Source organism: Platalea leucorodia (genome assembly GCF_965183815.1).
Source record: "Platalea leucorodia genome assembly, chromosome: 20".
Lineage (NCBI taxonomy): Eukaryota > Metazoa > Chordata > Aves > Pelecaniformes > Threskiornithidae > Platalea > Platalea leucorodia.
In genome coordinates, this window is record NC_138842.1 from 8,815,538 (window position 1) to 8,841,631 (window position 26,094).

The 26,094-nt window shown below is 51.9% G+C and overlaps 2 protein-coding genes across 9 annotated transcripts; both read left to right on the forward strand.

Moving 5' to 3' along the window:
• The first annotated feature begins 2,186 nt into the window (after positions 1-2,186).
• Positions 2,187-17,274, forward strand: HYOU1 (hypoxia up-regulated 1). 4 transcript variants are annotated; one of them, XR_014230251.1, is made up of 25 exons: positions 2,187-2,312; positions 2,597-2,690; positions 3,498-3,576; positions 3,846-4,000; positions 4,104-4,180; positions 5,141-5,322; positions 5,922-6,037; positions 6,806-6,989; positions 7,437-7,571; positions 8,473-8,555; positions 8,655-8,787; positions 9,107-9,294; positions 9,573-9,711; positions 9,824-9,884; positions 10,651-10,733; positions 11,348-11,536; positions 11,701-11,900; positions 12,070-12,157; positions 12,801-12,923; positions 13,281-13,414; positions 13,932-14,016; positions 14,499-14,751; positions 15,614-15,697; positions 16,243-16,766; positions 16,935-17,274. XR_014230251.1 is itself a non-coding variant. In XM_082330727.1 (24 exons), the coding sequence occupies exons 1-24, from the start codon at positions 2,246-2,248 to the stop codon at positions 16,302-16,304; spliced, it is 2,994 nt and encodes a 997-aa protein (XP_082186853.1). In that variant the 5' UTR covers positions 2,187-2,245; the 3' UTR covers positions 16,305-17,274. The 4 variants fall into 4 exon arrangements, 2 of the variants coding, with proteins under 2 accessions (XP_082186853.1, XP_082186854.1); XR_014230252.1 differs by having other exon boundaries at positions 16,243-16,376; positions 16,518-17,274; XM_082330727.1 differs by having other exon boundaries at positions 16,243-17,274.
• A 185-nt stretch (positions 17,275-17,459) lies between these two features.
• Positions 17,460-26,037, forward strand: SLC37A4 (solute carrier family 37 member 4). Of its 5 annotated transcripts, none has more exons than XM_082330670.1 (9): positions 17,460-17,750; positions 17,884-18,116; positions 19,421-19,664; positions 20,957-21,115; positions 21,512-21,597; positions 22,572-22,685; positions 22,985-23,050; positions 24,096-24,234; positions 24,524-26,037. In XM_082330670.1, the coding sequence occupies exons 1-9, from the start codon at positions 17,603-17,605 to the stop codon at positions 24,688-24,690; spliced, it is 1,356 nt and encodes a 451-aa protein (XP_082186796.1). In that variant the 5' UTR covers positions 17,460-17,602; the 3' UTR covers positions 24,691-26,037. The 5 variants fall into 5 exon arrangements, with proteins under 5 accessions (XP_082186796.1, XP_082186799.1, XP_082186797.1 ...); XM_082330674.1 differs by having other exon boundaries at positions 17,675-17,750; positions 17,856-18,116; XM_082330673.1 differs by lacking the exon at positions 19,421-19,664 and having other exon boundaries at positions 17,856-18,116.
• The last annotated feature ends 57 nt before the right edge of the window (positions 26,038-26,094 follow it).

The following is a 26,094-nucleotide window of genomic DNA, read 5'->3' on the forward strand; positions in this document are numbered from 1 at the left end:
GGGGCGGAGCCAGGGAAGGGGTAGAGCACCGTCAGGGGTGGGGCCGGGGAAAGGGCGGAGCGGGGCTCGAGACAGAGGCGGGGCTAGGGCAGAGGCGGGGTAGGGGAAGGGGCGGAGCGGGGCTCGAGGCAGGGGCGGAGCCAGGGAAGGGGCGGGGCCAGGGAAGGGGCAGAGCAGGGTCAGGGACGGGGCTGGGGAAAAGGCAGAGTGGGGCTCGAAGCAGAGGCGTGGCCAGAGAAGGGGCGTGGCCCCGGGCAAAGGCGGGGCCAGGGAAGGGGCAGAGCGGGGACAGAGGTGGGGCCGTGGCAGAGGCGGGGCCAGGGTCTGGAGCAGAGGCGGGGCTGGAGAAGGGGCGGAGGGAGGCTCGAGGCAGAGGCGTGGCCAGAGAAGGGGCGGGGCCGGGGCAGAGGCGGGGGCTGGAGAAGGGGCGGAGCAGGGCTCGAGGCAGAGGCGTGGCCAGAGAAGGGGCGGGGCCCGGGGCAGAGGCGGGGCCAGGGAAGGGGCAGAGTGGGGCTCGAGGCAGAGGCGTGGCCAGAGAAGGGGCGGGGCCGGGGCAGAGGCAGAGTGAGGGGGGTGATGTCCTGCAGGACATCATTAATTGTCCAATTAGCAGGACTAGGCACCACGTGTGCCTCGGGAAAGGCCTTTGGGAGGGAGCTGAGCGGCGTGGAGGTGTTTGTGTACGTAACGAACTGCAGAAAACTGACGGCTCTCGCCTTGCAGGAGAGCTGACAAGCTGGTAGACGGGGACATCCTGGTGCCAGAGACTGGACGGCGGCCAAAGCTGCTAAAAACCGCAGAAACTGGGTGAAATGTAACTGCAGCGAGGGGAGATTGCAACCACCAACGCAATTCAGGACCAAAAGGACTTGCCCACCCCACCTGAAAGGAGGATGCGTACTAATTTGCATAGCCAGCGAGGCTAATTTTAATATAGTAACCAATCGCGTGTGAACTGTTACTCACCAAGCGTGGCTTTAGGCATGTTTGTACACTCGTGTAACGTGATAAATGCGGTGTGGTGGTGTGTGACGCCGTGCTTCGGCTGTGGCCTTTCCACCGCGCACCTGCGCACAATAAAGCGGCGTCGGCTCTGGCCGGGGCGGTGTCGTTCGTCCGCGGGGTTTGCGCCATTGAGAGCGGCGGGGCGGGGCCGGGGCGGGGGCAGCGGACGGATGAGGCCGGGAAGGGGCGGGGCCAGGGCGGGGCCTGGGCCGGAGGCGGGGCCGGGAAGGGGCGGGGCCAGGGCGGGGCCGGGAAGGGGCCGGGAAGGGGCGGGATCAGAGGCGGGATGGGGCCGGCAAGGGGCGGGACCGGGAAGGGGCGGGGGCGGGGGCAGAAGCGGGATGGGGCCGGGCAAAGGGCGGGGCCGGAAAGGGGCGGGGAGGGGGCGGGGCCAGGGCAGGGGCGGGACCGGAGGCGGGGCGGCATGGGAGGCACCATGCGGCTGTGCGCGCATGCGCATATATGATGCCACCGGCACGCCCCTCCCGCCCCCGGCAGGGGCGGGGCCCGGTGCGGGGGCGGGGCCCGGGGCCGGGCTAGGGGCGGGGCCGGGCAAGGGGTGGGACCAGACGGGGTGGAGCGGGGCTCGAGGCAGAGGCGGGGCCGGGGAAGGGGCGTGGCGGGCCCCGAGGCAGAGGCGCGGCCGGGGTCAGAGGAGGGGCCCAGGGCAGGGGCGGGGTGAGGGGCAGAAACGTGGTGGGGTCCGGTGCAGGGGCGGGGCCCGCGTGAGGAGCGGGGCCAGGGCCCGCGGCAGAGGCGGGGCCCCAGGAAGGGGCGGGGCGGGGGCGGGGAAGAGGCGGGGCCCGGGAGCGGGGGGCGGGAATGGGCCGGGCGAGGGCGGGGCTTGGGGCGGGGCCTGGTGGCGGCGAGGCGCCTCTCAGCCGCTAGGGGGCGCTCGCGCGCCATGGGCCGCACGTGGCTCTGTTGCCATGCGGTTGCGCGCGCACGCGTACGTATGACGCCACCACGTACGGCCCTCCCGCCCCCTCCCTTCGCCCCGTCCCGGCTCTCCCCGACCAATGAAACCGAAGCTCCCGTCGTGCTCGCTTCCGGTTTCCCCCGACGTGGCCCAATGGGAGCGCACGGCCGCCAGGATTGGCGCGCGGGGCGTCCGGCGCTGGCGGCCGCGCCAATGAGCTCGCGCCGCGTCCGGGCCGGGGGTTGCGCGAGCCGCCGGGGCCGCCGCGCCGCAGCAGCAGCAGCACCGCGCTGCCGGCGGGACGGGGCGGCGGCGGCGAGGATGGCGCGGGTGCCCGGCTGGGTGCTGGCCTGGCTGCTCCTCCTCTCCTGTCGCCTGCCCGGCGCGGGTACGTGCGGCTGCGGGGCCGCCGGCGGGTGGCGGTGGCGGCGGCGGCAGGGGCTCCCGGTGGGGCGGCCGGGCCCTCTCCCGCCCGGGCCGGGGTGCTGGCGGCGCTCTGAGGGAAGGCGCGGGGTGGTGAGCGGCTGGCGCTGCCCCGCGGTGCTTCGGCGCCTCCCGCCGGCCCGCCCGGCTGTGTTCCCCGGTCCCAGGCCGCTCAGGGCCGGGAAGGATCGTGGTGTCCTGCCGGGTGGGTTCCTACCGGGGCTTTTCCCGTTTTCTCCCGTGCTACAGAGCCCGTGGCGGTGATGTCGGTGGACGTGGGCAGCGAATCGATGAAGATCGCCATCGTGAAACCCGGGGTGCCGATGGAGATCGTTTTAAACAAGTAAGCGGCCGTTCCTCGAGCCCGCGCTGGTGGCGAAGCCGTAATGTGGGGGGCTCCTGGCTGCTTTGCTGGGGCTTGAAACCATTGCAAATGCCCCGAGGAGGACGTGTGGTCAGGAACGGCCTCGTTTTCTGGGAGTCTGGGCTGAGAGGTGATAATACGTGGAATTTTTCACTCGGCTCCCTGGAACTTGGTAGTCGTTGACAGAACGAGGGAACCGTCTCGCTTTGCTGGAGGACGAGCAAGTCTTGTCGAAGTGCGAAGCAGCAGGCTCCAGAAAGCTGCTTGTGAGCCTTTCTTCTTCGTGGCAAGTCATTTTGTTGTAGCCTTACGTTAGACAATTGATAAGGTGTTGTGAGGCGTTGGGGAGCAGGTAGCGTGCAACGAGCTTAGTGAACAACTTTAAGCCCTTTTGTGGTTATCGTAGTAAAATACTCACTTTGGTGTGCTAACATATGAATCGGAGCAGAAACGAGTCACCTCTTGTCAAGTTCTCTTGTTTTATGGAACAAATAACAATCTGCCCACCACAGCTTCGACCATGAATTTGAAAGACGTCTGTTTCTGTTTCAGTAAAGCATGTTATTTGCCCGTGTTGTGACAAATATCAGGAGTTATGAAAGCTCTGAAGGGAGGTGCTGCTATTGCAGCCCATCAGATGAACAGAGGCTGGCCTTCCTCTCCGTAGGCGGTATCCGAGCACCTTCCCTTAGCCTTTCTGCAATGGAAACAACGCCCTTCCCCACCAGGGACTCTGTATTGAACGTTCACCTGTTTTGACTGCTTTATTCCTCTCTTTCTACTTAGGGAGTCACGAAGGAAAACGCCCGTGGCTGTTTCTTTGAAGGAGAATGAGCGTCTCTTCGGTGATAGCGCGCTAGGAATGGTAAGAGTTCTCGTCGCACCAACTGTGGTTCTTGTACACAGAATATACGTTCCTGCTGCTGGGTCTTTTGTGATAAATGTCTGAGCTAGGAATTTTTATTTCTTGTCCTGTACTTCTTATCTCTGTGGTGTGTTACTGGCTTTCTGTAGTGGTCTTGTGCTCCCAACTCCCATAACGAGAGCTGTTCGCTACATAGCTGGGGAGAGGTTTGTTTGACAACAGCAAAGCCAAAGAAATGCAGCTGGGTGATGTGCTTTTTCTTTCTGCAGTCCATAAGGACCCCCAAGGTGGCATTCAGATACTTTCAGGATCTGCTGGGTAAGCGTATCGATAACCCCCACGTGGCACTGTACCGGTCCCGATTCCCAGAGCACGAACTGGTGAAGGATGAGAAAAGGCAGACCGTTATCTTCAAGCTATCTTCGTAAGTGGCTGCTTTTGGGTTCCTCGTGGGTGGGGCTTTGGCTACCATGCTTCTACAGCTGACTGTTATTGCTGTAATTTTCTTTCCTGTCTGTTTCTTGTAGAACGATGCAGTATTCTCCTGAGGAGATGCTGGGGATGGTCCTGAACTATTCACGTGGTCTGGCTGAGGAATTTGCAGGTTGGAAGGATTTAGCCATTTCTTACAGTATTTGTGTGTGTGTGTGTGTGTGTGTATTAGAGAATTTGAGCAGAGACTAAAGCTGTTTGAAAACCCACAGATTTTTAGAAACAGGATGTTGGGTCTCTTCAGGTGTAGGCTGTAAGCAAGACTTAACAGCTATCAGGTCATCGTTTGTTTCTAGTGTGATGAGAGTTTGGGGTTTTAATCCTATTCCCGGGGGCGGGCACCCCAGATCCCACCCCGGCTTGCAGTGCAGAAGCCTTACTGGCAATCTCTGGAGAAAAAGTAAAGTGTTTTCTGGCTCGCATGTGTGACTGGAGCGGGGGCACGTTGGTAGATAACTGCAGGGAAAGATGGAACGGCTCCGTTGAAGTCTGTGTTGTAACTGGTCTGGACAGAGACTTGCTGCTGGAGCTGAGCTACAATTAGCAAAAACTGCCCTCTGTTGTGAAACTTGCTGGCAGATAAGAGCCTGTCGTGCATTTGCTGTGCTGTGTTGCTAGTGAAATACCACAGTAATGAAAACGGGGTGAATTTCATTGATGTGTTTGACTTGCATCCTTACTAGGAGGATGCGTGTTGTTTGGTTAGTAATGCTAAAGCCAGTCCAAAGACTTTTTATTCTGGAGAGTGAACATAATCTAGTGATGAAGTAAGTCTCTGTGAAGGTAACGTTTGTTGAAATCTAAGGCATCCCAGAGCATTTGAGAGTATCCTAACATGTGTGAGAGAGGTCAGTAGACACGTGGCTTTGTGAGAATCTGCAAAGCGTGCATGGTTTCAACAGGACACAGATAGATTCATCCCTAAGGATCCTGGCTACTGATGCTGCTTCAGGATTGCGTTCTGTATGAGTCTTACCTTGGATTCTCTGGCTCTGCTGCCGTCACCCCATTATAGTGAGTCTTTGCATGTGGCTGCACTGATAGGAAAACATTTTCCCTGCAACTTTTTCAGAGCAGCCCATCAAGGATGCGGTGATCACTGTTCCTGCCTACTTCAACCAGGCAGAGAGGAGAGCAGTTCTGCACGCCGCTCGCATGGCCGACTTGAAGGTGCTGCAGCTGATCAATGACAACACTGCTGTAGCGTTGAACTATGGAGTTTTTAGGAGGAAAGACATCAATGCCACCGCGCAGGTAGGTGCAGTTGGGGGATGCAGAGAGTCCTGTGCGAGTGCCTGCACGTGGGGGAGAAAGTGCTGCAGATAAAATCAAAAGGACTTACCTGTGAGGAGGTGGACTCCACTAGTCAACCAGTCTCCTCTGTTTCAATGTGATTATCAACAAGAGGAAGAGACGAAACCCTGTGTGAATATGTGGTGAAGCCTGAAAGGTTCTGGAGTGAGGGCAGGTGGCTGGGAGTTCCCATTTTGTAAACCTGTATTTGTTCCTTGCCCATCAACCACGGGGGGAGTAACGTTAGTGGTTTTCTAAGGTATTGGAAGACCGACTCTGAAATACGTGATTTTCCTGAGGCTGAAGAAACTTAAAGAGCAAAGCGTTGTTTTCTCATTTACAAAATGGATGCAAAAAGTTTTCTTGTCCGCTTGTGTCAAGCGTGACCCTGAACATCTCCTGTGGTTGATCAAAGTACAAGTCCTGTCATTGCGGTATAAAGCCAGGCTAGGGAGTGAATAGTCTTGGCCTGTATCGAGCTCGGACAGCAGTGGGTTCTTTCCTTATTTGTGGGGGATATCTAGGTGTTTCTGCTTCACCGTCCCAGCTTCTCTTTTCAGAATATCATGTTTTACGACATGGGAGCAGGAAGCACCGTTTGTACTATTGTTACGTATCAGACAGTGAAAACTAAGGACTCGGGAACCCAGCCTCAATTGCAGATCCAGGGCATTGGGTAAGAATTCAACATGAGTTGCACAAAACCCACAGGTCTCAGGAAAGAAACCATTTGTTTTACAGTCTCTTCTAAATGTGGAATTTTGCAGTGAGGCTTCAGCCCAGTAATTTGGATGGCAGAGTGGGGCGGACATTTGGAGTGAGAAGGCTCCAGTTAGTAATAATTCTGGTGTTGCTGTCTTGTGCAGAAGGTAACTGAGAACGTCCAGGAGGCAAACCAGTATACTTAATTTGCTTCAGGCTTGCTTTTTTTTTTTACAGCCTCAAGCCATTTTAGCGTAATTCTATTTCCTATAAGCTTACAGAAGTAGAGCGTGTCAGTTTGAAAAAGCAGAATATCCTTCTAGAGAGGATTGAAAATGCGGTGTGTTTGCCAAATAAGGAGGGGGGTGCTGTGAATCGCCAGCCCAGCAATTTTAACTCCAAAACATTTGTACTGCAGTTTCCAAGAAAATACCTGGGACCTGAGACAGTTATCCTTTGGCTTCTCAGCTGTTTGACGTGCTTGGCAATAAGGCCTTTACCATAAACATAATGAAGCTTCCTGCTCAAAGGCTGTTGTGGTGGTGAATCTTTCTTTTCTTTGGTTCTTTATAATGTGTTATTTTTGAAACAACCGCTGTTCTTTCACAGTCATTCACAGCTGATAGTACTGCAGCTACTTTTGACCACTTGCTGCTCTGCATATTTGTGAAATAACAGATGAAGTCTGTTTGTATTTCAGCTCGGTTTAAGTTGTTACATCTCCGTTTGTTCTTTCGCTCAGGTTTGACCGTACTCTTGGAGGTTTAGAGATGGAGCTTCGTCTCCGGGACTATTTGGCGAAACTCTTTAATGATCAGCATCCTTCAAAAGATGTCCGAAAGAATCCCCGGGCCATGGGCAAACTACTGAAGGAGGCCAACCGCCTGAAAACTGTCCTGAGCGCGAATGCTGACCACATGGCACAGGTCTGACCTTCTGGCACAGGGTTTCTGGCTTTTTCAGGACTGTGGGAGGGGTGGGTTAAGGACAGGGGCGTAGGAACGCTGTCCCTCTGCAGCTTCGGTGTGCTGAAGAGCATCGCTCCTGGTGTTCCGGGGGGGTGGTGGCACTGGTGGTGCCTCTCAACTTGTGCCCACTTAGTACCCCTGGTGATTAAATGAGTGGAGTGGATGAGAGTTAGTCGTGTGAAGTGTAGTAAACTTTCACTGAGAGAAGCTGTCTGTTACATCCACGTTCCATCCTCTCGTCACCTTAGCGATGGCAGGGTTCAGGTGAGTGTGGTCAGGTCCTAGGTGCATTAAGAAAGCTGGAACACTTTGCACGCTGGGCAAGTCAGGTAAAGATTTTGTTTGGAGAATGCTCCACGCATAATTTTATTCTGGCTGGTTTTTTTGTTTTTTTTTTCTGGACAGATTGAGGGGCTACTAGATGATATCGACTTCAAGGCCAAGGTCTCAAGGCAAGAATTTGAGGATTTGTGCTCTGACTTGTTCCAGCGAGTCCCAGGACCTGTGCAGCAGGCTCTGAGCAGCGCAGAGATGAACCTGGTAGGTTTAGGCATGCATGAAGAAGGCTGAAGTCTCTATGTACGGAGCTGCTGTCGCGTTGCGATCAAAGCGTCAGTGATTGTGTTATCAGCACTGCTGAGAGGTACAGATTCCTGCTAGTATAATAGAGTGGTGTTGCTGCTGCAGCAGAGGTTCCTTGCTGCGGTGTCGAGCAGGAGTCTGTCATGGCTCCCTGCGCTATGTATCAGAAACAAAGGTCTTGGAGGAGGCGTTTCTTTCTGTTAAAAAACTTTACTCTTGGGCTGGAGGTTTGAAACACTGGTCTTTCCTTTTTTTGTCTCAGATGCTGGTTCTGGTCTCTCTTCTGAAGTTTTATCTTAAAGTGCCTGGAAACAGAACTATTGCTGTTCAGGCTTCTCCTTTGAGCGCTGCCTTTAGAAGCCCTGTTGCAGACTGCAGTTGGACCAAACGCGATGCAGTCCTTTGGAGAGACTTACTGCATCGTTAAATGCTCACTTTTCAGGGTGCCAGGACGCTCTTGAGCATCTTTTGGCTCTGGTATTCAGTGCAAGACACCGAGTTAACTCTCAGAGTCCAGGTTTCCCTCTGTTCTGGTCCAGCTTGCTGTCGGAGTCACTGGCTCCTCTGGCATTAAACTGTAACCCGTCTAATTTTGAACCAAGTCCCACCTTTCAGGTGACTTGAAGCAGCGGTCACGTTGTCCCTGTTGGACAGACCTGACTCCAGGTTCCTCATGTCGGCATGGCTTGTGTCAGCCTGTCTGAGATCTGTCAGGTACTGACGTGTGGCAGGACGTAGCACGGGTGTTCTTAGAGCACCGCATCAGTGCGTGGTGACGGGGGAAGGAGCGTAAGGAAGCCCTGAACTTAGCTTTCCAAAATTGCTTTCTCAAGACAAGGTGACTGTTTCCAATCCCTAGGATGGAATTGACCAGGTGATTCTAGTTGGCGGTGCCACACGGGTCCCCAAAGTGCAGGAGGTTTTGCTGAAAGCTGTGGGCAAGTGAGTATGTGAGGTCCCCTTCTAGCCTGTCTCCTATTGACAAGTTGTTGTTCATGGCAGCGGCTGCAAAGCTGACGTCTGTTGCTTTTCACTTCATAGAGAAGAACTGGGCAAGAATATCAATGCCGATGAGGCTGCTGCTATGGGTGCAGTCTACCAGGCAGCTGCTCTGAGCAAAGCCTTTAAGGTGAAGCCTTTCGTCGTTCGGGATGCCGCTGTGTTTCCTATCCAGGTAACCCTTGGCTTTCTTAGTCTTGTGCAAGGTATGGGTAAATGGGGCTGTGCTGGGAGAAACGTTCCAGGTGACCTGTTGGATTCCTTTGAGTAAGGAAGTGATAGAGATGTAATAAAGAAAGCAGAAGAAAGTTGGCCTTACTGTAGAAGTCCTGTATCCAAGAAGCCAGTTGTATAGAAACATCCATTAAGAAATACTTGCCTGTCCCCTGACTTTTGCACGAGGTACAGCAGCCAAACGCTGCGGAAACCTCTGACGTAAGGTGCCATAGAAGAAGTTTGCAGTTGCTGAGTCATATCTTCTGTTTGTGATGCAGGTGGAGTTCACTCGTGAAGTCGAGGAGGATGATAAATCCAAGAGTTTAAAGCATAACAAGAGGATTTTGTTCCAGCGCATGGCGCCCTATCCACAGCGCAAAGTTATCACTTTCAACCGCTACACAGATGACTTTGAGTTCTATGTCAACTATGGAGATCTGTCTTTCCTGACCCAGGATGACATGCGGTGAGTTGAGGCAAGCATCTGAGCAGACGGCTCCACGGCAGCGCAATATGCCTAGCTGGAAAATTTTATTGGCAGGCAGGCCTAGGAATCTGACCGGCCACCAGCGCGTATTTGCAGATCTGTTCTCAGAGTTGTGTGCGCTTTAGCAAACGGAACCGTGCCGGTTCCTCGCTTTGTGCAGTTGTCTGTCGCAGCAAACGTGACTGTGAGAAGCGGTTAGCTGTTCTGCAGCATCGTTATCTTAAGTTTTCTCTCTGCGTTTGTCTCTGCGTCGTCAGGGTTTTTGGCTCTCAGAATCTCACTACCGTGAGGCTAAAGGGAGTTGGGGACAGTTTCAAGAAGCACTCAGATTATGAGTCCAAAGGCATCAAAGCTCACTTCAACATGGATGAGAGTGGAGTACTAAGTCTTGACCGGGTAAGCACCAGCGTGTTGTGAGGTTTGTCAGCCTACTTATTTTCCAGTACTGTCCCTCTCTCTGGTATTGATGGTCCCTGCTTGAAACTAATTCTGTGCTCCCCTCTCCAAGGTGGAATCTGTGTTTGAGACCTTGGTGGAAGACAAGCTGGAGGAGGAGTCAACGCTGACAAGTAAATGCTGAACTTTGATTTTCACACTGACTGTTGTGTTTTACCTGCAGTAGCTGGGATAACTAAAGCGTGTCATTGCTCCGAGCAGAGCAAGCACTATGGTTTTGGGATGTGGAAATTAAATGGTTAGCCATAGTCTCTGACCGTGTATACAGCGCCAAAATACCTAAAAGCCCTTTGCAAGTGGCTTCTGGGTGCTGCCAGCAGCTCTGAAATATCATATGCTCCTAAGGTGACTATGGCATGCATTGCAACTAGAAAAATAGGAGTCGTTTCCTCTTTGTTCAGCCACAGCTGCTAATTTCAGGAGGTCTGTCCTGAAGGGAAGTCCTGCCTCCACAGCCCCGCTGCGTTCTCCCTTCTCGTTGTCTGGGTTGTGATGCCCTGATCTGTGCTTTGCATTGCTCAGGTTTTAGAGCATAGGCTTCCCGGTAGAGAGGAGCCGGAAATCTGTGTGTTTGCAGGCAAAGGGGAGATGCAAGGATGGCTAATGCTGCCACAGGTTGAAGCTTGAAGCTTTTCAGTTGAAGTTAAAAATTTCAGGTCATGTTCCAGCAGAGGCAGAGGCCCCACTTCTCTGTGCATGTGAAAACACCAAGTGAGGTCAGGGAAGGATGAGTTTCTGGAGTGTATGTAGCTAACGTACACCGCCAAGGGAGCTCCTTGGTGATCATTATGGTTGTGAGGGGAAGAACCGAGAGCTGAAGATGACTTTCTTCCTCCTGCGGATGCACAATATTCTGGATTTTTTGTCTCTCATCAACAGAACTTGGAAACACCATCTCAAGCCTGTTTGGGGGTGGTGGCTCTACACCAGAGACTGGAGAGAACCTGACAGACTCGGTTCAGGTGAGCCCCAGGGTGACTGCTAGCGGGAGGGAGCCCCTGGGTCCTTCTGTGGCCGCTAAAGAGGCAGCAGTTCATGTGAGCAGAGTTAAAGGTGTCCGGCAGCATGTCGGGATTCTGAATATTTTCAGAAAGTGCTGTATTCCTCTTGAGTTTCATGTGGCATGTGTTTAAAGAAACTTGTGATCTTTTGCTGGTAAGTCCAGCAGCGGTGGACTCGAGTTACAGGACTTGTTTCTGGGGAAGTCTCTCGTTTCTAAATTGTCCTGGTGCTCTATGGATAGGCTTCTGCCTGTGTGTTGTCTGTGCAGGCGTCTAGCAGGCTTCTTGCTTTCTCCCGGGCCTTGTAGGCACAGCTGCCGTTATGCTGGCAGTAGTGATTAGATTTCCTTCCAGTGAGACGAAAGCTCCTTGTCACAGAGTCATGTCCTGCACTGAAGTGACTCTTAATATTCTAGCTCAGCACAGTCCCTCACTAATGGCTATAGTCACCGTGAGCGCTGTTTTTCATCCGTACGTTTTTTGCAGAGAATTATCTGTTCTGTGAAACATTTGCATGGAATTTCTACATTAAAACCACTGTTTCGGTTTCCCCTTTACTTGCCTGTGATGACCAGGAAGAAGAGGAGAGCCTAGCAGAAACAGGTAAAGAAGAGCAGGGGGAGAAACAAGACCAGAAAAGCAGTGCAGAAGATGCTGGTGAAGAGCAGGGAGAAGAGAAACAGCAGTCTCCAGGTCAGGCAGAAACTGCCCCTCCGAAAGCAGAGTCACAGAAGAAGGAAGAAGGCGAGAAATTACAGTCTCAGGTGAGCATCAGATTGATGGAACGGGACCGTGATTTCAGTGTCTGAGAAGTGGAATTTCCTCGGTGGAATTCTTCTTCTTTCCCTGTTAGTGCCCTGCCTTGGAAAAAAGTTGCAAAATCTGCAGATCTGCTCCCTTGCCTGAGAACGTACTTTGTCTGTTACAGGATCCCAAAGAAAACAGAGAAACTGCGAAAGAGGAAGAGCCGTCCAAAAGTTCCGGTGACAGCACAGTTACCAAAACAGAGGAAGAGAAGAAGATCAAAGCACCCAAGAAGCAGAAGCTTGTCCATGAGATCACCATGGAACTGGATGTAAATGATGTGCCTGACCTGCTGGAGGATGAACTGAAGAGCTCAATGAAAAAGTATGTTTGAAATGGCTTTGCTAGGTTAAAGCTCTAGATAAAGGGAGTGAATTGCTTTGGAAGGCTGACAGCTCACATAGCGCTGCTATCCTCAGAAGCTGATGTATATGATGCGGTGCTTATCTAAAGGCACTTGCTACCTTTGATTTCTGTTCTCTTCACATGTTAGACTCCAAGACTTGACGGTCAGAGATCTAGAGAAGCAGGAAAGAGAAAAATCGGCTAACAGCTTGGAATCATTCATCTTTGAGACCCAGGTAGGCGAGTGATATAAAGAAATGAGAATTCCTGGAGAGCAGGTAAAAGTGTCTTACGCAGCTTGGCTGATCTGAATGTAGGGGAGTTGCTTGAGCCAGAGGAAGCTGATTTGGAGAGCCCAGCTTTCATCTTTCAGTCATTTTTTCTGCTGCCGTTAGGCTTCCCAAGCCCATGTGGACTCGGGAGGCTTCCTCGACACAAAACGGACACTTTCCTTCAGCGTGTCTAGCGCATTAAACTTTGGGTTTCCGGTATTCCCTGGAATCCCTGTGTTTTGGATCAATTGCACTCAGGCTGTAAAGAAGCTACAGCTTCTCAAGAACTGTTGTGCAGAAGAAGCAGCTAACGTTAAATGCATGTGAGATTATGGTTGTTGCAGCTTTACTGTCATATACCTGGTCATATACTGTCTATATACCTGGTGTGCGCATGCGTCTGTATACCTGGTGTATTACCATCGCGCTCCTGGTAGCGCTAGGAGCAGGAGCCCAGGTTTGGGAGGGTTGAATGAGAATCTCCTGGCCAGTGCAGGCAGCACCCCACGAGTTCACAGTCCAGCCCAGCTGCAAGTGGGTGACCTGGTTGTTTTATGCGGCCGTGCTCAGTGGCATTTGACGGGAGTGCTTGCTTTTTTCTTTTCAGGACAAGCTTTACCAAGACGAGTATCAGTTTGTCTCAACGGAGGAGCAGAGAGAAGAAATTTCTAGAAAGCTTAGCGAGGCGTCCAGCTGGATGGAGGAGGAGGGCTATGCAGCTGCAACTAAGGTATTGCTGCGTGCAGTCGGGATACCAGTCTGCTATCGCTGACGCAGAAACGACCACACAGGCTGACAGAGTATTGATCCATCTTGATCCTTTGAAATTTGGTTCTTGAAGGTTTCTTGCTTCCTCAGTGCATTATGCACAGAACAAAACATGAAGTTCTTCCAGCCGTGGGTGCGTCTTCAACAGCTTCAGCAGTAACCCGTTGATTCCACATAAAGCTTAGTCATGTGGCTCTTTTTACTGTATTAAGTACATTTGATAGAGAGAACGACAAAAACTGCAGTTTTAACTTCTGAGGTCTACAATGTTAGACAGTGGGCAAACTAGTTGTCTCCTTTCCCCTCTCCCCGTTTGCAGGAGCTGAAAGACAAGCTTTCAGAGCTGAAGAAGCTTTGTAGGAACCTCTTCTTCCGTGTCGAGGAAAGGAGAAAGTGGCCAGAACGCCTGGCTGCCCTGGAAAGTTTGCTCAACCACTCAACCATCTTTCTCAAGTAAGAGCAAGCTGTTGGAAAGGAGAGTCGTGTAGCTGATAATGTAAGAGATGCCAACAGAACATGACCAGATCGAATGTGGTCTGAAAGTCACTAGCGCTTCTTGAGAAAAGAAGACCAAAACCCTGCTTGCTAGTGCTCAGTTCTGCAGAACCCTTTAACGGGAGCGTGCAATCTCTGTTTACACTGGGGGGGGCAGGAAGCGTCCAATGCTGTACGCACCATTTGCTAGCAGATTCCTACCTCTTGGTCCTATGGCCTCAGCTTTTTCTGTCTTCCCTGTTTTTCTGACCTCGTGATAGCTGCTTTTGCTGGCTCTGTATTCTATTCTTAGCATTCAGAGGTTGATTTAGGACTCTGTTTCCTGCAGAGGCTAGAGACATAAATGTGAAATGCACTAATTGGTTGGTATGTGCAATGGCTCGTTATTATTATGATTACTGGAGCTGTAAACACTGAGTTGCCAAGGTACAGTCTGTTTGGTTTAACAGAAATAAACTTTCGTCTTATCTTTAAGGGGAGCCCGAATGATTCCAGAGTCTGACCAGATATTCACAGAAGTGGAACTGAGTACACTGGAAAAAGCCATCAATGAAACAACGGTAATAAAGGATCAAATGATTCTGGGGGAGGGTGGGGGTGGCAGTTTGGGTTGTGTTTCCTGTCCGAAGTAACAGGTCGTGTACTTTCACTCCAGGCCATGGAATAGAGCGTGTGCGTCTTGTTTCTGTGCCACCAGCAAACCTCTTCTGTGTTTCAGTGTTTTCTAATGCCCAGCTTGACCCCAGGCCACTTTGTGGGGATAACGGTCCTTGCGTTGCATGTGGACAGTTGTCTGCAGGAGGGGAGGTGTAGCCCAGTAGTCTGGCTGCAGTTTTTAAAAGCAGACGCTGGGTTTTGAGGGTTCTGTTTCTTTGTTTCGTCCTATGTCTGGGTAGCTAAGAAGCTGGTGGAAGTGTAGCAGGGAGCGGCGTTATCCTGAATAAGTTAGAAGGCCCAGGAGACTTTGAGATACTGTGATGTACAGTGGTTCCTGGAACCAAAAAAAGCGTCTGAAAAGCACCTCTTCCCTCCCGTTCTACAGATCTGGAAAAACGAGACACTGGCTGAACAGAATAAGCTCTCTCCTACTGAGAAACCCATCCTGCTGTCCAAAGACATAGAGCTCAAGATAGCAGCCCTGGACAGGGAAGTGCAGTATCTTCTGAATAAGGCCAAGTTTGCAAAACCCAAACCCAAAAAGGAGAAGAACACCACAAAAACCGATTCAGGCAAGAATGCTACAGCAACCTCTGAGACCGAGAACACTATCCCTCCCACGGAGGGGAAACAAGAAGGTAAGGAGCGGCTAGGGAACGTGTATATAACTTCTAGTGTGTAATTACCATGTGTAACACACTCGTATCTCCCTGCCTTGAGTGAAAGGGAGCTAAATAAGTGAAGAGAACAGTTAACTGTAGGACCAAATGATCCTCCTCTTAGTTTTCAAAGATGGCTGGGAAAATCTGGGTATAGCAGTGTCCTTTTCCCCCCACCATTTGTTTGGTTTTTTTTTTCTGTGAAGGAACAGGAAGTATTTATAAACTTCCTAGGATGCTTAGTCAGTGTCTGTCTGGTTGGCTGGCTGCCTTATAAGAAAGGTAAGCCATCAATTCCGTTATGGGTGTCCAGAGCAAGTATTCAAGGTTGTGTCCTCTATCAAGGAACAGAATGAGCTGTTGCTGAGAGAGGTTTGTGGCTTAGATGGATGCCAGGAAAAAAAAAAAAAAATCTCTTGGGATGCTAAGACTTTCAGTTTTCTGAACTTTTTAAGGTCCTCAGGTTCTGAGTGCCCTGGTCCTTTTAAATCTAGACTGCTGTTTGTCAGCAGAGTTCCCTGCCAGTTCCTCTGGCCTGAGTAAGAGATCCCGCTTATAATCACAGCTCCAAAGGTGACTTGCCTGTTCAACCAGGGAATCTCCAGGGCTTCTAGGGACACAAAGCCTAGCAGACAGAGGCAGTGAGAAATAAGGAGCAGTTCTGTGATGCTTCTCTGAATGTTACAGAGATTCCCTGTGAGAGTGAATTACTACAGTCCTGCGGAGGCAGCACAGGTGGCTTGTTTGTAAACCTTGCCGCTAGTCACCTCATCTCTCTGCGCCTAATCTCCTGTGTATTCTCCCTTAACTTCTGTGCTGTTTCTTTCTGCTTTGAACACAGACAAACCTGAGGATATCCGTCCAGCCAAGGAACCTCCTACAGCTGAGAAAGTAGCAATAGATGATGAGCCTGGATCAGACTCTGGTGGGTAAATGTTTGACTAACGGTCTGGAACTTGGTAGCTACAAATGCAAGCTGTCTGTGTGCTTCCTTCCATCTTTTTAGCTGTAGGAGGTAGTAAGGCGGCAGAACCCCTGATGGCGAAGCAATTGTTAATTCTGCAAAGAGGAAGACACAAATTTTGTTCTTCACTGTTCCTACATTTTCATCGTTCGGTGTGAAGTTATAACGTACCACTGCCGCCTGCCTCGGCAGCTGCTTTATGCCTCGGTTGCTGCAGTTTATAGCCAGTCCTGTAGCCGCAAGCCTGTCTTTGTTAAAGAGCTGGTGTGCAGGCGTGTGTTTATTCTGCCAGTCCTGTTGTGAGGACAGCAGAGTTCAACAGCTGGAGAGTAGTAATGTCTTCAGCTCTTTGGCGCTCAGTATCAGTCCTCCGAGCATTCCCCTGACTTCTGTACCATAGACCGAGAGTTCGGTGGAACACTTAATGAATGTCAGGGACTTTCAGTGCTGCTTTTTATGCTGTAAAAACTGTTACAGTGTGTAACTGAGTCTACTTCATTACACAGGGTCCAAAAAAGAGAAGAAGACAGAAGCTGGAGGAGAAAGCAGGAAAAACGATGAGTTATAACACCCCTGAAATCCCACTAGTGTCAACATCTATTTATTTCATGGTTACTTTCTTGTTTTTATAATGGACCTGGTTAGTTCATGATGTAAATGGAACACAACAAACAGTCTGACAACGAAATGGGATAGAGATGTAAATTTTATTTTTTCTTTCTGGGGATTTTGCCGCTACTAACTTAGTGAATTGTTTTTTGTTTTTCTTATGTGTTTAAAGGTGGCAGTGTGCCCACTGAGAATTGTCTCTAGTTCAGTACAGAAGTCACCAAAGTGACTTTCCTGTGGAAAGAAAGCAGTAGAGAAACATCTTACGCTTTAGGAAGTAACTTGGAACACAAACCCTGTGCCACACCTCTTCTGGTGAAGACGAATGGGATTAACGCAGAAGCATATGTAGCTGAGATGCTGTTGTCTTTGCATATGAGGCTCTAGCGTAAAGAAATGGTGTGATTTCAGCTGGCGGGAGGTGCGTTCTCATTTGGATTCGTAGGACGGTGGAACGGAATTGGGGAGGCGGACGCTCCGTGCTGCGAGATAAGAGAGTGTCTGTTTTCCATAGAGTGTTGCTAAGACCTTCTCTGTCCCTGCTCTAAAAATCGTGAATTGAGACTTGACCAAAAGATTCTGTTTATAGTTTACTACGAAATAAAATGCTCAGAACTGGCAACCGAAAGAAGAAACGTGATAGCGCATCTTGTGGTGAGAGAACAACCACCGGTACCAGACCGCAGAGGAGGCACAGGGTGAGGCAGAAACAAAACTGGCAGGGTTAACGGTAACTATCCTCCTTCCTCCGTATCTCGTGTGCGCGGAGCGGCTTCCTTGTGACCCTCCATGTCCTTGGCCCCCGGGGCCCCTTCACGCTGCCGCAGTACACGAGCGGAGTCTCTGATCGACTCGTGCGGACGCCCGTGAATGTGCATCTGATGTCGTGCTCCATTTTGGCCTCTTCAACCGAAAATAAAAATTACACTTCCTGACAGGCTCTTGGAAACGGCTTCGTTTGTTTCGGGGTACGTGCGCGGGGGCGGAACGGGGCCGCGGGGGCGCGGCGGCGGGGGGGCCGCGGGGCGGGCGGACCGGGGCGGGGCCCGGCGCCCAAGGGGCGGGGCGGGGCGGGACTTCCGCGCGGGGCGGCGAGGCCGGGGCTGCGGCAGGAGCCGGTGCCGCTCGCCAGTTCCCTCCGCCCGCGCCGTCCCCCCGCCCGCGGGGCCGGGCCGCCGGCCGCCTCGCCTGCCCCGTCCCGTCCCGTCCCCTCCCGTCGGGTCCGGGCCGCGCCTGGCCGCGGAGGAGCGCGGCGGGATGGCGGCCGGCGGGTACGGGCGGTACCGGGCCGTGATCTTCGGAGCCATGTTCGTCGGGTACACGCTGTACTACTTCAACCGCAAAACCTTCTCGTTCGTCATGCCCGCCGTCATGGCCGAGGTGCCGCTGGGGAAGGACGACCTGGGTGAGTGCCGGTCCGCGGGCCCCCCGCTGCCCTGCCTGCTCGGCGCCGGCTTTACCGGGTGGGCAGGCCGCCGTGCCGCCTGGCTGAGGCCCGCCTGGGGCTCAGGCCCGCCTGGGGCTCTGCCCCGCTGCAGGTCTCATCACCAGCAGCCAGTCCGCAGCCTACGCCATCAGCAAGTTCGTCAGCGGCGTCCTCTCCGACCAGATGAGCGCCCGCTGGCTCTTCTCCTCCGGCCTGCTGATGGTGGGCTTGGTCAACGTGGTCTTCTCCTGGAGCTCCACCGTCACGGCCTTTGCTGGGCTCTGGTTCCTCAACGGCTTGGCCCAGGGACTGGGCTGGCCGCCCTGCGGGAAGATACTGCGAAAAGTAAGTGTTCGCTGGAGGTGAGGGGGGAAACTTCTCGCGGCTCTTCTTCTAAGCTCTGCCGGCAGCAGGTCTGTGCAGACCGTGTTGCAGGAATGCTTGCTCCGAATCCAGAGGAACTCGCGCCGATTCCTGCCTCTTTCGAGCCAAGGTGGTCAAACCACTAGCTGTGCTTTCTTCTGCCTGCGGAGCAAGGGTCCGTGCACAAGATTCTGCTTATTCTGGCAAAGATTCAAAAAGTTCGTTAGCGTTTGTGTGCCTCGATCCTAGTTCAGTTTGATAAGTAACACCTGGTAGCAGACCACCTTCACTGTAAGAGACATCATTTGTCGGAACCCAGCGTTGTAAGCGTGCAGACAGAGGGCTGCTCGCCTCTTTTTGCCGTTGCGGCGTTTTGCTGCTGGGCGAGGAGCGATGAGCAGAATTCCATCTGCACGCTCAGGGAACTCAGGAATTGCAAACTGCAGGCTGTTCAGGTAGAAAAACAGGTAACATATGGAGGACCAGCATGAGTCGAGCCTCTAAGCTGCCTGTATTTGGGTGTTGTGATAGTCTAAATGGAACAGATTGGTTCCTGCCTTAGGGCAGAAGGAAAGGAGGTCAGCTGTGCGCTAACCTCTCTTGAAAGATGTAAAATCCAGGAATGCACGTGCTGGTGGGACGAGGGGAGGGGAACACCTGCATTGCCCTTCTGTGAGGCATCTAGCCGGCGAGAGAAGGACTGTCCGGGATGGTTGTGTGCACAGAAAGGAAGTTCCCACATAACAGAAACAATACACATAGTGTTTTCTGAAGGCGTTTGTGAATGTAGCGCTCAGATTTTCCTGCCGACAGCCACCACCCAAGTGGCTCTGGCTCCGAGCGCACATTGCAATGCAGAGCTGGTCGTGCCTGATACTTAATGCAACAGCGAGTCCTAAAGTTACCCTGTGACTCTCCGCGTATCTGTTCACGGTCCTCTGCCAGCAGACCTTTCCAGGAGGACGCTGTTCCTAGCAAGTGAGTACGCGGAACCATGCGCTCTTAAATTTGCCTCTCCCGGCCCGCGTCTCGGTTTTGTCGTCTGTAAATGGAAATAACCGTGAGCTGGCTCGTGGTGTGAGCACCTGTCAAGCTCCCATGGCTGACGCTCGCATAATGTTTGGAGTTCCCTGCATGACTAAGGGAGTGAAGAGCAGGCGCTCCCTTTACCTGCTTTTGTAGATCTGGGTCTGAATTGCCCCGAACCCGCAGCGTGGGCCTCGAGGGTTTTCAGGTGCAGCGTCGCTCTCTTTCTCAGACCTCACGTCATTTTTCTTGTTGCACAGTGGTTTGAGCCTTCCCAGTTTGGGACTTGGTGGGCAGTCCTGTCTACAAGCATGAACTTGGCTGGAGGCTTAGGCCCCATTGTCGCTGCTCTCGTGTCTCTGAACTACGACTGGCGCATGACTTTGTCCTTCTCTGGCTTCATCTGCGTGGTTGTCTCTTTTGTTTGCCTTGTCCTGATTAAAAACGAGCCGTCGGATGTTGGGCTACCCAACATTGAACAAGGAGCCAAGAAAGGGAAGAAAGGTGAGCACGAGACTTCACTGTAAGCGGGCAGCCACGGGAGAAGGTGCAGTGCCTTCTGTCTGTGTTCGGGTGCCTCTGTGTTGCTCTCAGTGTACCGAGACCTCCGTCCTTCCCACTTCCCGAAACCACTGCTCAGCGGGATACGTGTATGGGGTTGTTTTCAGCAGCTTTATTCTGGTAACTGTCAAGCTGCCGTGTTGAAGTTACAAATCGTATAAAGCAAGCCCCAGTGTAACCTTGTGAGAAGGGGCCGGTGTATGGGCTTCTGAGACTGTCACAGCAAAGTGCAGCAGAGCAGAGGAAGAGCCTGACCACCAATTAGTTCTGTTCCTTGGCCTGCCAGTGGCCGTGTGTGCGTCACTGAGATGCTCGTGCCTGGCTGTTTCATCTCCCCATCTGTGTAACGTCTTCCCTCATTTTCTTGGGGTTTTATTTGCGTAGCCGAGTCTCCTGGGGGGTACTGGGGAGAGAGAAAAAACGCAACAGCAGGGAATGCTTCCTTAAGCCTGACCTTCCTCTCCTCCACGTTACCAGAAGACAGGCAGTTCTCCCCTCACCCCCCCGTGGGTTCTCTTGACCCCTGGCTTGTGGTGGACTCTGCTCAGTGTTTTCTGTCCTAACCTAGGACATCTAGTTAGTAAATGTTTGTCCAGACCACTGAGTGTGGTGCTCCTCTGAAAGCAGAACAGGTAGAGGGGAATTGCAACAGAGGTTTGCTGTAGGATTTTAAAGGCCAGTGGAAACTCGGCCTACCTTCCACACCGTCCTGCGATGCCTATGCTGCTAGACTTGACCTCTTTGTGTACAGAACCAATATTGCTTCCCCAGAGTGTTCTCTGGGGAGGTTTGTAAGCGTTCTTGGGTGACCGATGCAAAAATAAAGGTAGTACCTGAAAGTCAGCGTCTTTGGGTCTGTGTAGTGGCTTTCACAGGCAGAGTGTAAAAGCATTAGCGCAAAATCTGGAGAAGCAGATCGTTATTTCTAACAACCTTTGTGAAGGGTTTATTGGCAACCGCAATACAGAAAATTACTGGGAGTAGTGTTTTGATTATTCCTTTGAAATCTTTAACGAGTGTGGAGTAAGTTGACAGAAAAGATTCTGAAATCACAGCAAACCCAGAACGAGGGGGAGGTAAAGCCATTCACTACCAGTAGCTATGAATAGCTCCCTCTGTAAGGATGTCCTTATGCGTGAATCCTGCTTGCGGATGTGTCTGTAGTGCTGCTGAGTCGGTGTGGTTCAGTAGCTGCGCTCAAGCGGTAGTAACGTTCCTCCTGGTCTTCCTTACAGGTTCCGCCAGCGACAATAGCACTTTGACAGAGCTGCTGCTCTCACCGTACCTCTGGGTGCTCTCAACAGGCTACTTGGTCGTTTTTGGAGTGAAAACGTGCTGTACCGACTGGGGACAGCTGTTCCTGATCCAGGAGAGGGGACAGTCCATGCTTGTGGGTAAGATGCAAAGCTGCATTTTTAAGCTTAGTGGCTGCAGTGTGGGAGGTGTGGCAGAGAGCTCAACTGGGTACAGAGAAAGGACGCAGGCCACTCCATCTGAGGGACTTGTTTGCTTACCTCCTACCTGTCCGTTTAGGTACACGTAGTTATTGAAATAACTCGCCGATGAAGTTACTGCATGCGCCGAGTGCCTCAGTGCGGTCTTGTGCCAGAGCCCTCCTGGGACTGGCAGACAGGCATTCCTGCGCAAGGCTGAGCTAGAGAGTCTTGTCCAGCAGAGCTGCTCTGAGCTCGTGGTGAGCTGACAGCAGTTGAGCTTGGTCTAAAGCATGCAGCAGCTTTGCTGTTGTGACCGAACCTGATGGCCTGTTCTTTGCTTCACTTACGTTCTAGGTAGTTCCTACATGAGTGCCTTGGAGATTGGGGGTCTGGTGGGAAGCATTGCTGCTGGATACCTTTCTGACAGAGCGGTAGCAAGAGTAAGTAATCTGGACCCTCAGGCGCGCCGGGCGGTTGACACAGTGTCAGTTTGAGCTGCTTCAGAATTTTTACGTTTGTGTTTGGCTTCCTTCGTGAGTGCGTAAAGATTATTTTTTTATTTTCCCCCCCGTCTCTAATGCCCACACCTGTAGCGGAGCAGAATGCTCCCCTTGTTTATGTTGCTCTGGAGATTCAGGATACCCAGAATGCAGAGGTAGGGAGCTGCTGCCTCACGCTAGAAAACAGCCATTCTTAGTACCGTGTTTCTTTCTTCTGTCTTCCCAAGCTCTTCTTTTGGATGCGGTTCTGTGTCTAAACTACCCTGCTTTGAAATGGGACTTTTGAAAATCAGACCGTTCTTGGTTAACCCACCTCTTTCCCTTCGTGCAGAGGTAGGCTGGGAGGGACACGACCCATCTCAACAGCTTCGCTAAGGTGCTCAGTCAGGGTGGCGTTGCCACGGTGCGGTACAACTGAAAACCAGGCCTGTACCCAGTTCTGCTGTCTGCGTGAGGACAACCGCTGAACGCCCTAGAAGGTGTTGGGAAATACGCATGCCGATGTTAGGGATTGTGATACGCCTGTCAGGTTTAAGGTGTTTGATCTGTTTAATTTGTTGGCTTTACTGTGCTCTCCAGATTTCCATGTTGAAAGAGATCTGGTTGTTGACAGTTATCTCTGGCTGAAAAAAACCCACATTACTATCCAGTGGTGGGATCTGAAGCTGAATTTAGGGTAGAAATAGGGTACAGTTGATAACAGAAGTATCATTCATCACTAAGAGCTGCTTGTTTAGCACGGTTTGACTGCGGGCAGTCCCTAAACCAAACCAAGAAGCCTTGCTAAAATGTGTGCTTCTAATGCACCGTCCACGTTTCTGACTGGGCTGTGTGGACAGCATTCGTTACCACAAGCGTAAGATTGAAGGAGTCCTTCCAGTTTCTGACCCTCAGTTTCCCTTCCCGTGTTACAGGTGGGCCTGTCAAGCTACGGGAATCCTCGGCACGCGCTGCTGCTTTCCATGATGGCCGGGATGTGCGTGTCCATGTTTCTCTTCCGCGTCACGGTCACGGGCGATTCTCCCAAGGTAATCCATGCACGAGCAGCTGACCGTCGGTTGTAGGGATAGCCCTTTAACGATGAGGAGTTTGATGATAGGGAGTGTGACTGTTTTCTTCACCCTTCCCAGGAACTTTAAGTTTGCGTTTCCTTTGTTTGTGCTAGAGAGAAGCAGGCTAGCTTAGTCTGGTTTGGACTGCTTCTGCTGCCTAAGTTGGCTTGGGTAGCCTGCATTACCGGCTATAGCGTAGACATGACTTGCATCTGCCCTAATGATTGCTAAATAAATGAAACCTCTTTTCTCCTTTCCCTTTTTTTCTTCTTCAGGAAAATCACTTCTGGACTGTAGCCTTGCAACCTCTAGCTGATCTTACAGGCCTAAAAGAACATGAGGTTTCTGCCTTGCATTTTTTTCTCCCTCTGCCTGTTTCTGCTTTCGCTGGTCTGCCTTTTTCCTATCCTGGGAGGTTGGTTAGCGCTCCAGAACTTAGAACCAGGGCATTGAGAAGATTACTGTAAGTTTTGTGAAAGAAACCTTTTCTTGTAATCATTTCATCACACTAACTGACTTTAAAAGCCTGAATATAAAAATTTTGAGTTCTTGTATAGAAGGTTCCAAGGGCGTTTGTTTATCAGGTAAAATGTAGCCGGTTAAGGGGTTTTGTGAGTGAGGTCGGAAGGACTGATTCTGTTCCTGTAGATGCCTTCCTGCTTAACTTTGGCAGGTGTTTTCCTAACTCTTTGTTTCTGTGTCCCATCTGGAAAATAAGATGGCATTTACTTCCTTCTGCGCGTCTTGAAATGGCGTTTAGAGTTCAAAAAGCGTGCTGTACTCTTGAGATGGTCAAGCTACTTATCCTTTCGTCCTTTCGCAAGAAATTCTGAGCAAGGTAGCTTTTGTAGAGCGTAAGCTAACACTGAAGCTCAGACTGCTGGGGCTTTTTGTTTTGCTTCTGTGTTTGTTTAGTAACACAGAGGTTATCAGATGGTGGCTACTCGCAAATAAAGATGTTCTGCTCAGTCGCTTGCATCTAAAATGAGAAAAGCTTTTAGGTGCTGTCTCCAGGATCATTTTTAAAAGTGACTCGATTCACAGCTCTCTCCTGCCATTTCACGGGCTCATTGCCCATCTCTCTTCAACATTCTGGTTCGTTCTTGCAAAACAGCGCATAGCGCGTGTACACGGTGTAGGGGGCAGAACTGTAGGAGAGAGGAGAGCGCGCGCGCTGGCTAACAAGACGGAGGTGCAGCTGGGCTGTGTATACGTGGGGTCTGTCACAGGCTTGAGCTCTCTGTCGGCAGGCCAGGGAGCTGGTGTCAGCCCGAAAATGTCAAAACCCCCTCGTACCGTGCATAGGATCTGATATTTGTCAGCAGCTGCTGACTGGCAGTGGTAAGATGCACAGATCCTGTTTCTCATCTTAACTTGTTTTGACAGCTGTGGATCCTGACTCTGGGAGCTGTGTTTGGGTTCTCCTCGTATGGGCCGATTGCCCTGTTTGGGGTTATAGCCAACGAAAGTGCCCCTGCCAACCTGTGCGGCACCTCCCACGCCATAGTGGCCCTCATGGCCAACGGTGAGTAACACCTGTTTCCCCGAAAACCAAAGAAAGCCCGTGTGCGTTCTTGGTGACACGTGGTCTAGCCCCTGGGTGCCAAGTTACCGATCGTGGGAAGTCAGCTGAGAAGCAGAGGTAACAGAGCGGGAAGCCTCAGGGATGCTTCCTGCTGTACCTGACGGGTTTTTGCCTTGTGCTTTAAGTTCAAACTAGGCCCAAGGAACTTTTATACCTGCAAAACCGAGTACTGGCAGATAAAATTGAGACGCTCAAGCGTTGCTAGTTTTCTCTTTGTTTTTCCTTACAGTTGGGGGTTTTCTGGCTGGACTACCCTTCAGTACCATTGCCAAGCACTACAGCTGGGCCACAGCCTTCTGGGTAGCCGAAATCACCTGTACCGGTAGCACGGTGGCTTTCTTCTTACTGCGGAACATCCGCACCAAGATGGGCCGGATTCCCAGGAAGGCTGACTGAGGATAAGCTGCTTGGTGAAAAGGATGCTCCCATGCCGATGTGAACAATGCTCGGTTTTTGTTTAACTGGCCTAGGAGCGAGTTTACCTATTGCTGCAACCTAGATAAAAATGTCTCAATTTCTCGTCCACTGTCACGTGCCTGAGGGCACAAGGTTCCTGCTACCGATCACTTTTTCCCTCGAGATGTGATAATTCAGCTAGTTTACATTTGCAATGATTTTACTGTACCTCCTCCTCACAGCACTGTTGGTGAGGCGAGCAGGCTTCGCAGCCTGAGCTTCTCCACTAAAAGTGCTCTAAAACAACTGGCTTCAGGTGCTGTCACATTTAGTTTTGTCCTTACTGTTCATCTCGGCCATTAACTGTCAAGTCAGCCTCGTTGTTCAGGGGTGCTGAAGCGAGCCTTCTCCGCGTTCGTTCACCCCCTCCGGCCGCTGTAAGCGCAGCTGTCTCGGTTCGCTTAGGCGCGAGCTCCCTGCGCGCTCTCGGACCTGGAACGGTGACAGAGCAGGGAGTGATGACCATGACGGTTCGGCCTCACGGCTGACTGGAGAGCAGCGTGGCTTTAGCTTTACCCAGGATGAGCTGTTAGGAGCGAGGGTGGTGTTTTGCTCTGGAGAAGCGGAACGCCGATGCGGTGCTGCGGCAGGGCTCTCCGCAGCGCTTAGAAATAGGCACGTTTCCAAGAAATTCTTGGCACTTCAGGGGAGAGCGTTTAGAGAAGCTCCTTCTGTTGAACTGATTCTGCCCGGTGCGATTTCTGCGTACAGCGTTAATGATTTGCAAGGGAGGCAGCTGCTGCCAAGTCAGCTTGTAGCAAGTGCTCTGCAAATCAGCCAGGAAAACTGACCCGGCGGCAGGTATTGTGACAGCAGCTGCCGCCGGCCCATGACTTCTGCAGCTGGGTTTCGTGCAAAGCCGTGTTTCTAGCATTGGCTCGTATTTTTTCAGTGCGAGGTACGTAGTCTAGGATGTTTTTGGCAAGAGCTGCATCTCCCCTGGCTGCGGGCGGGGGCTTGGGCTGCCTCTGGGAGTTGGCCTTAGCAGAGCCACCGCTGGCAGCCCGCAGGCCCAGCACTCTTTGCCATAAGTAGGCTCAGGTTTTTAACCGGGATTTTGTTGAATATTCTTGGTTTTCCCTGAAAGGATTTACTGCTTTAGGGTCCTGGAAGAGGCAAGTTCTACTCGTGGAGAACCCGCGCGCAGGTACTTTGCTGAACAGCTCGGTTGCAAGAGCAGGTAGCCAGCCTTAATTAAAACAATGGAAGTGAACTACATTTTGTACTTAATTGTACGTCTTCTACTGTCTGTGAAATAAAAACGGAGCAGTGTCACGAGGGCTCTGGTTGTCTTATGGAGAACGGTGCAAGCAGAACCACCCAAACCTGCCTGTCCTCTTGAGG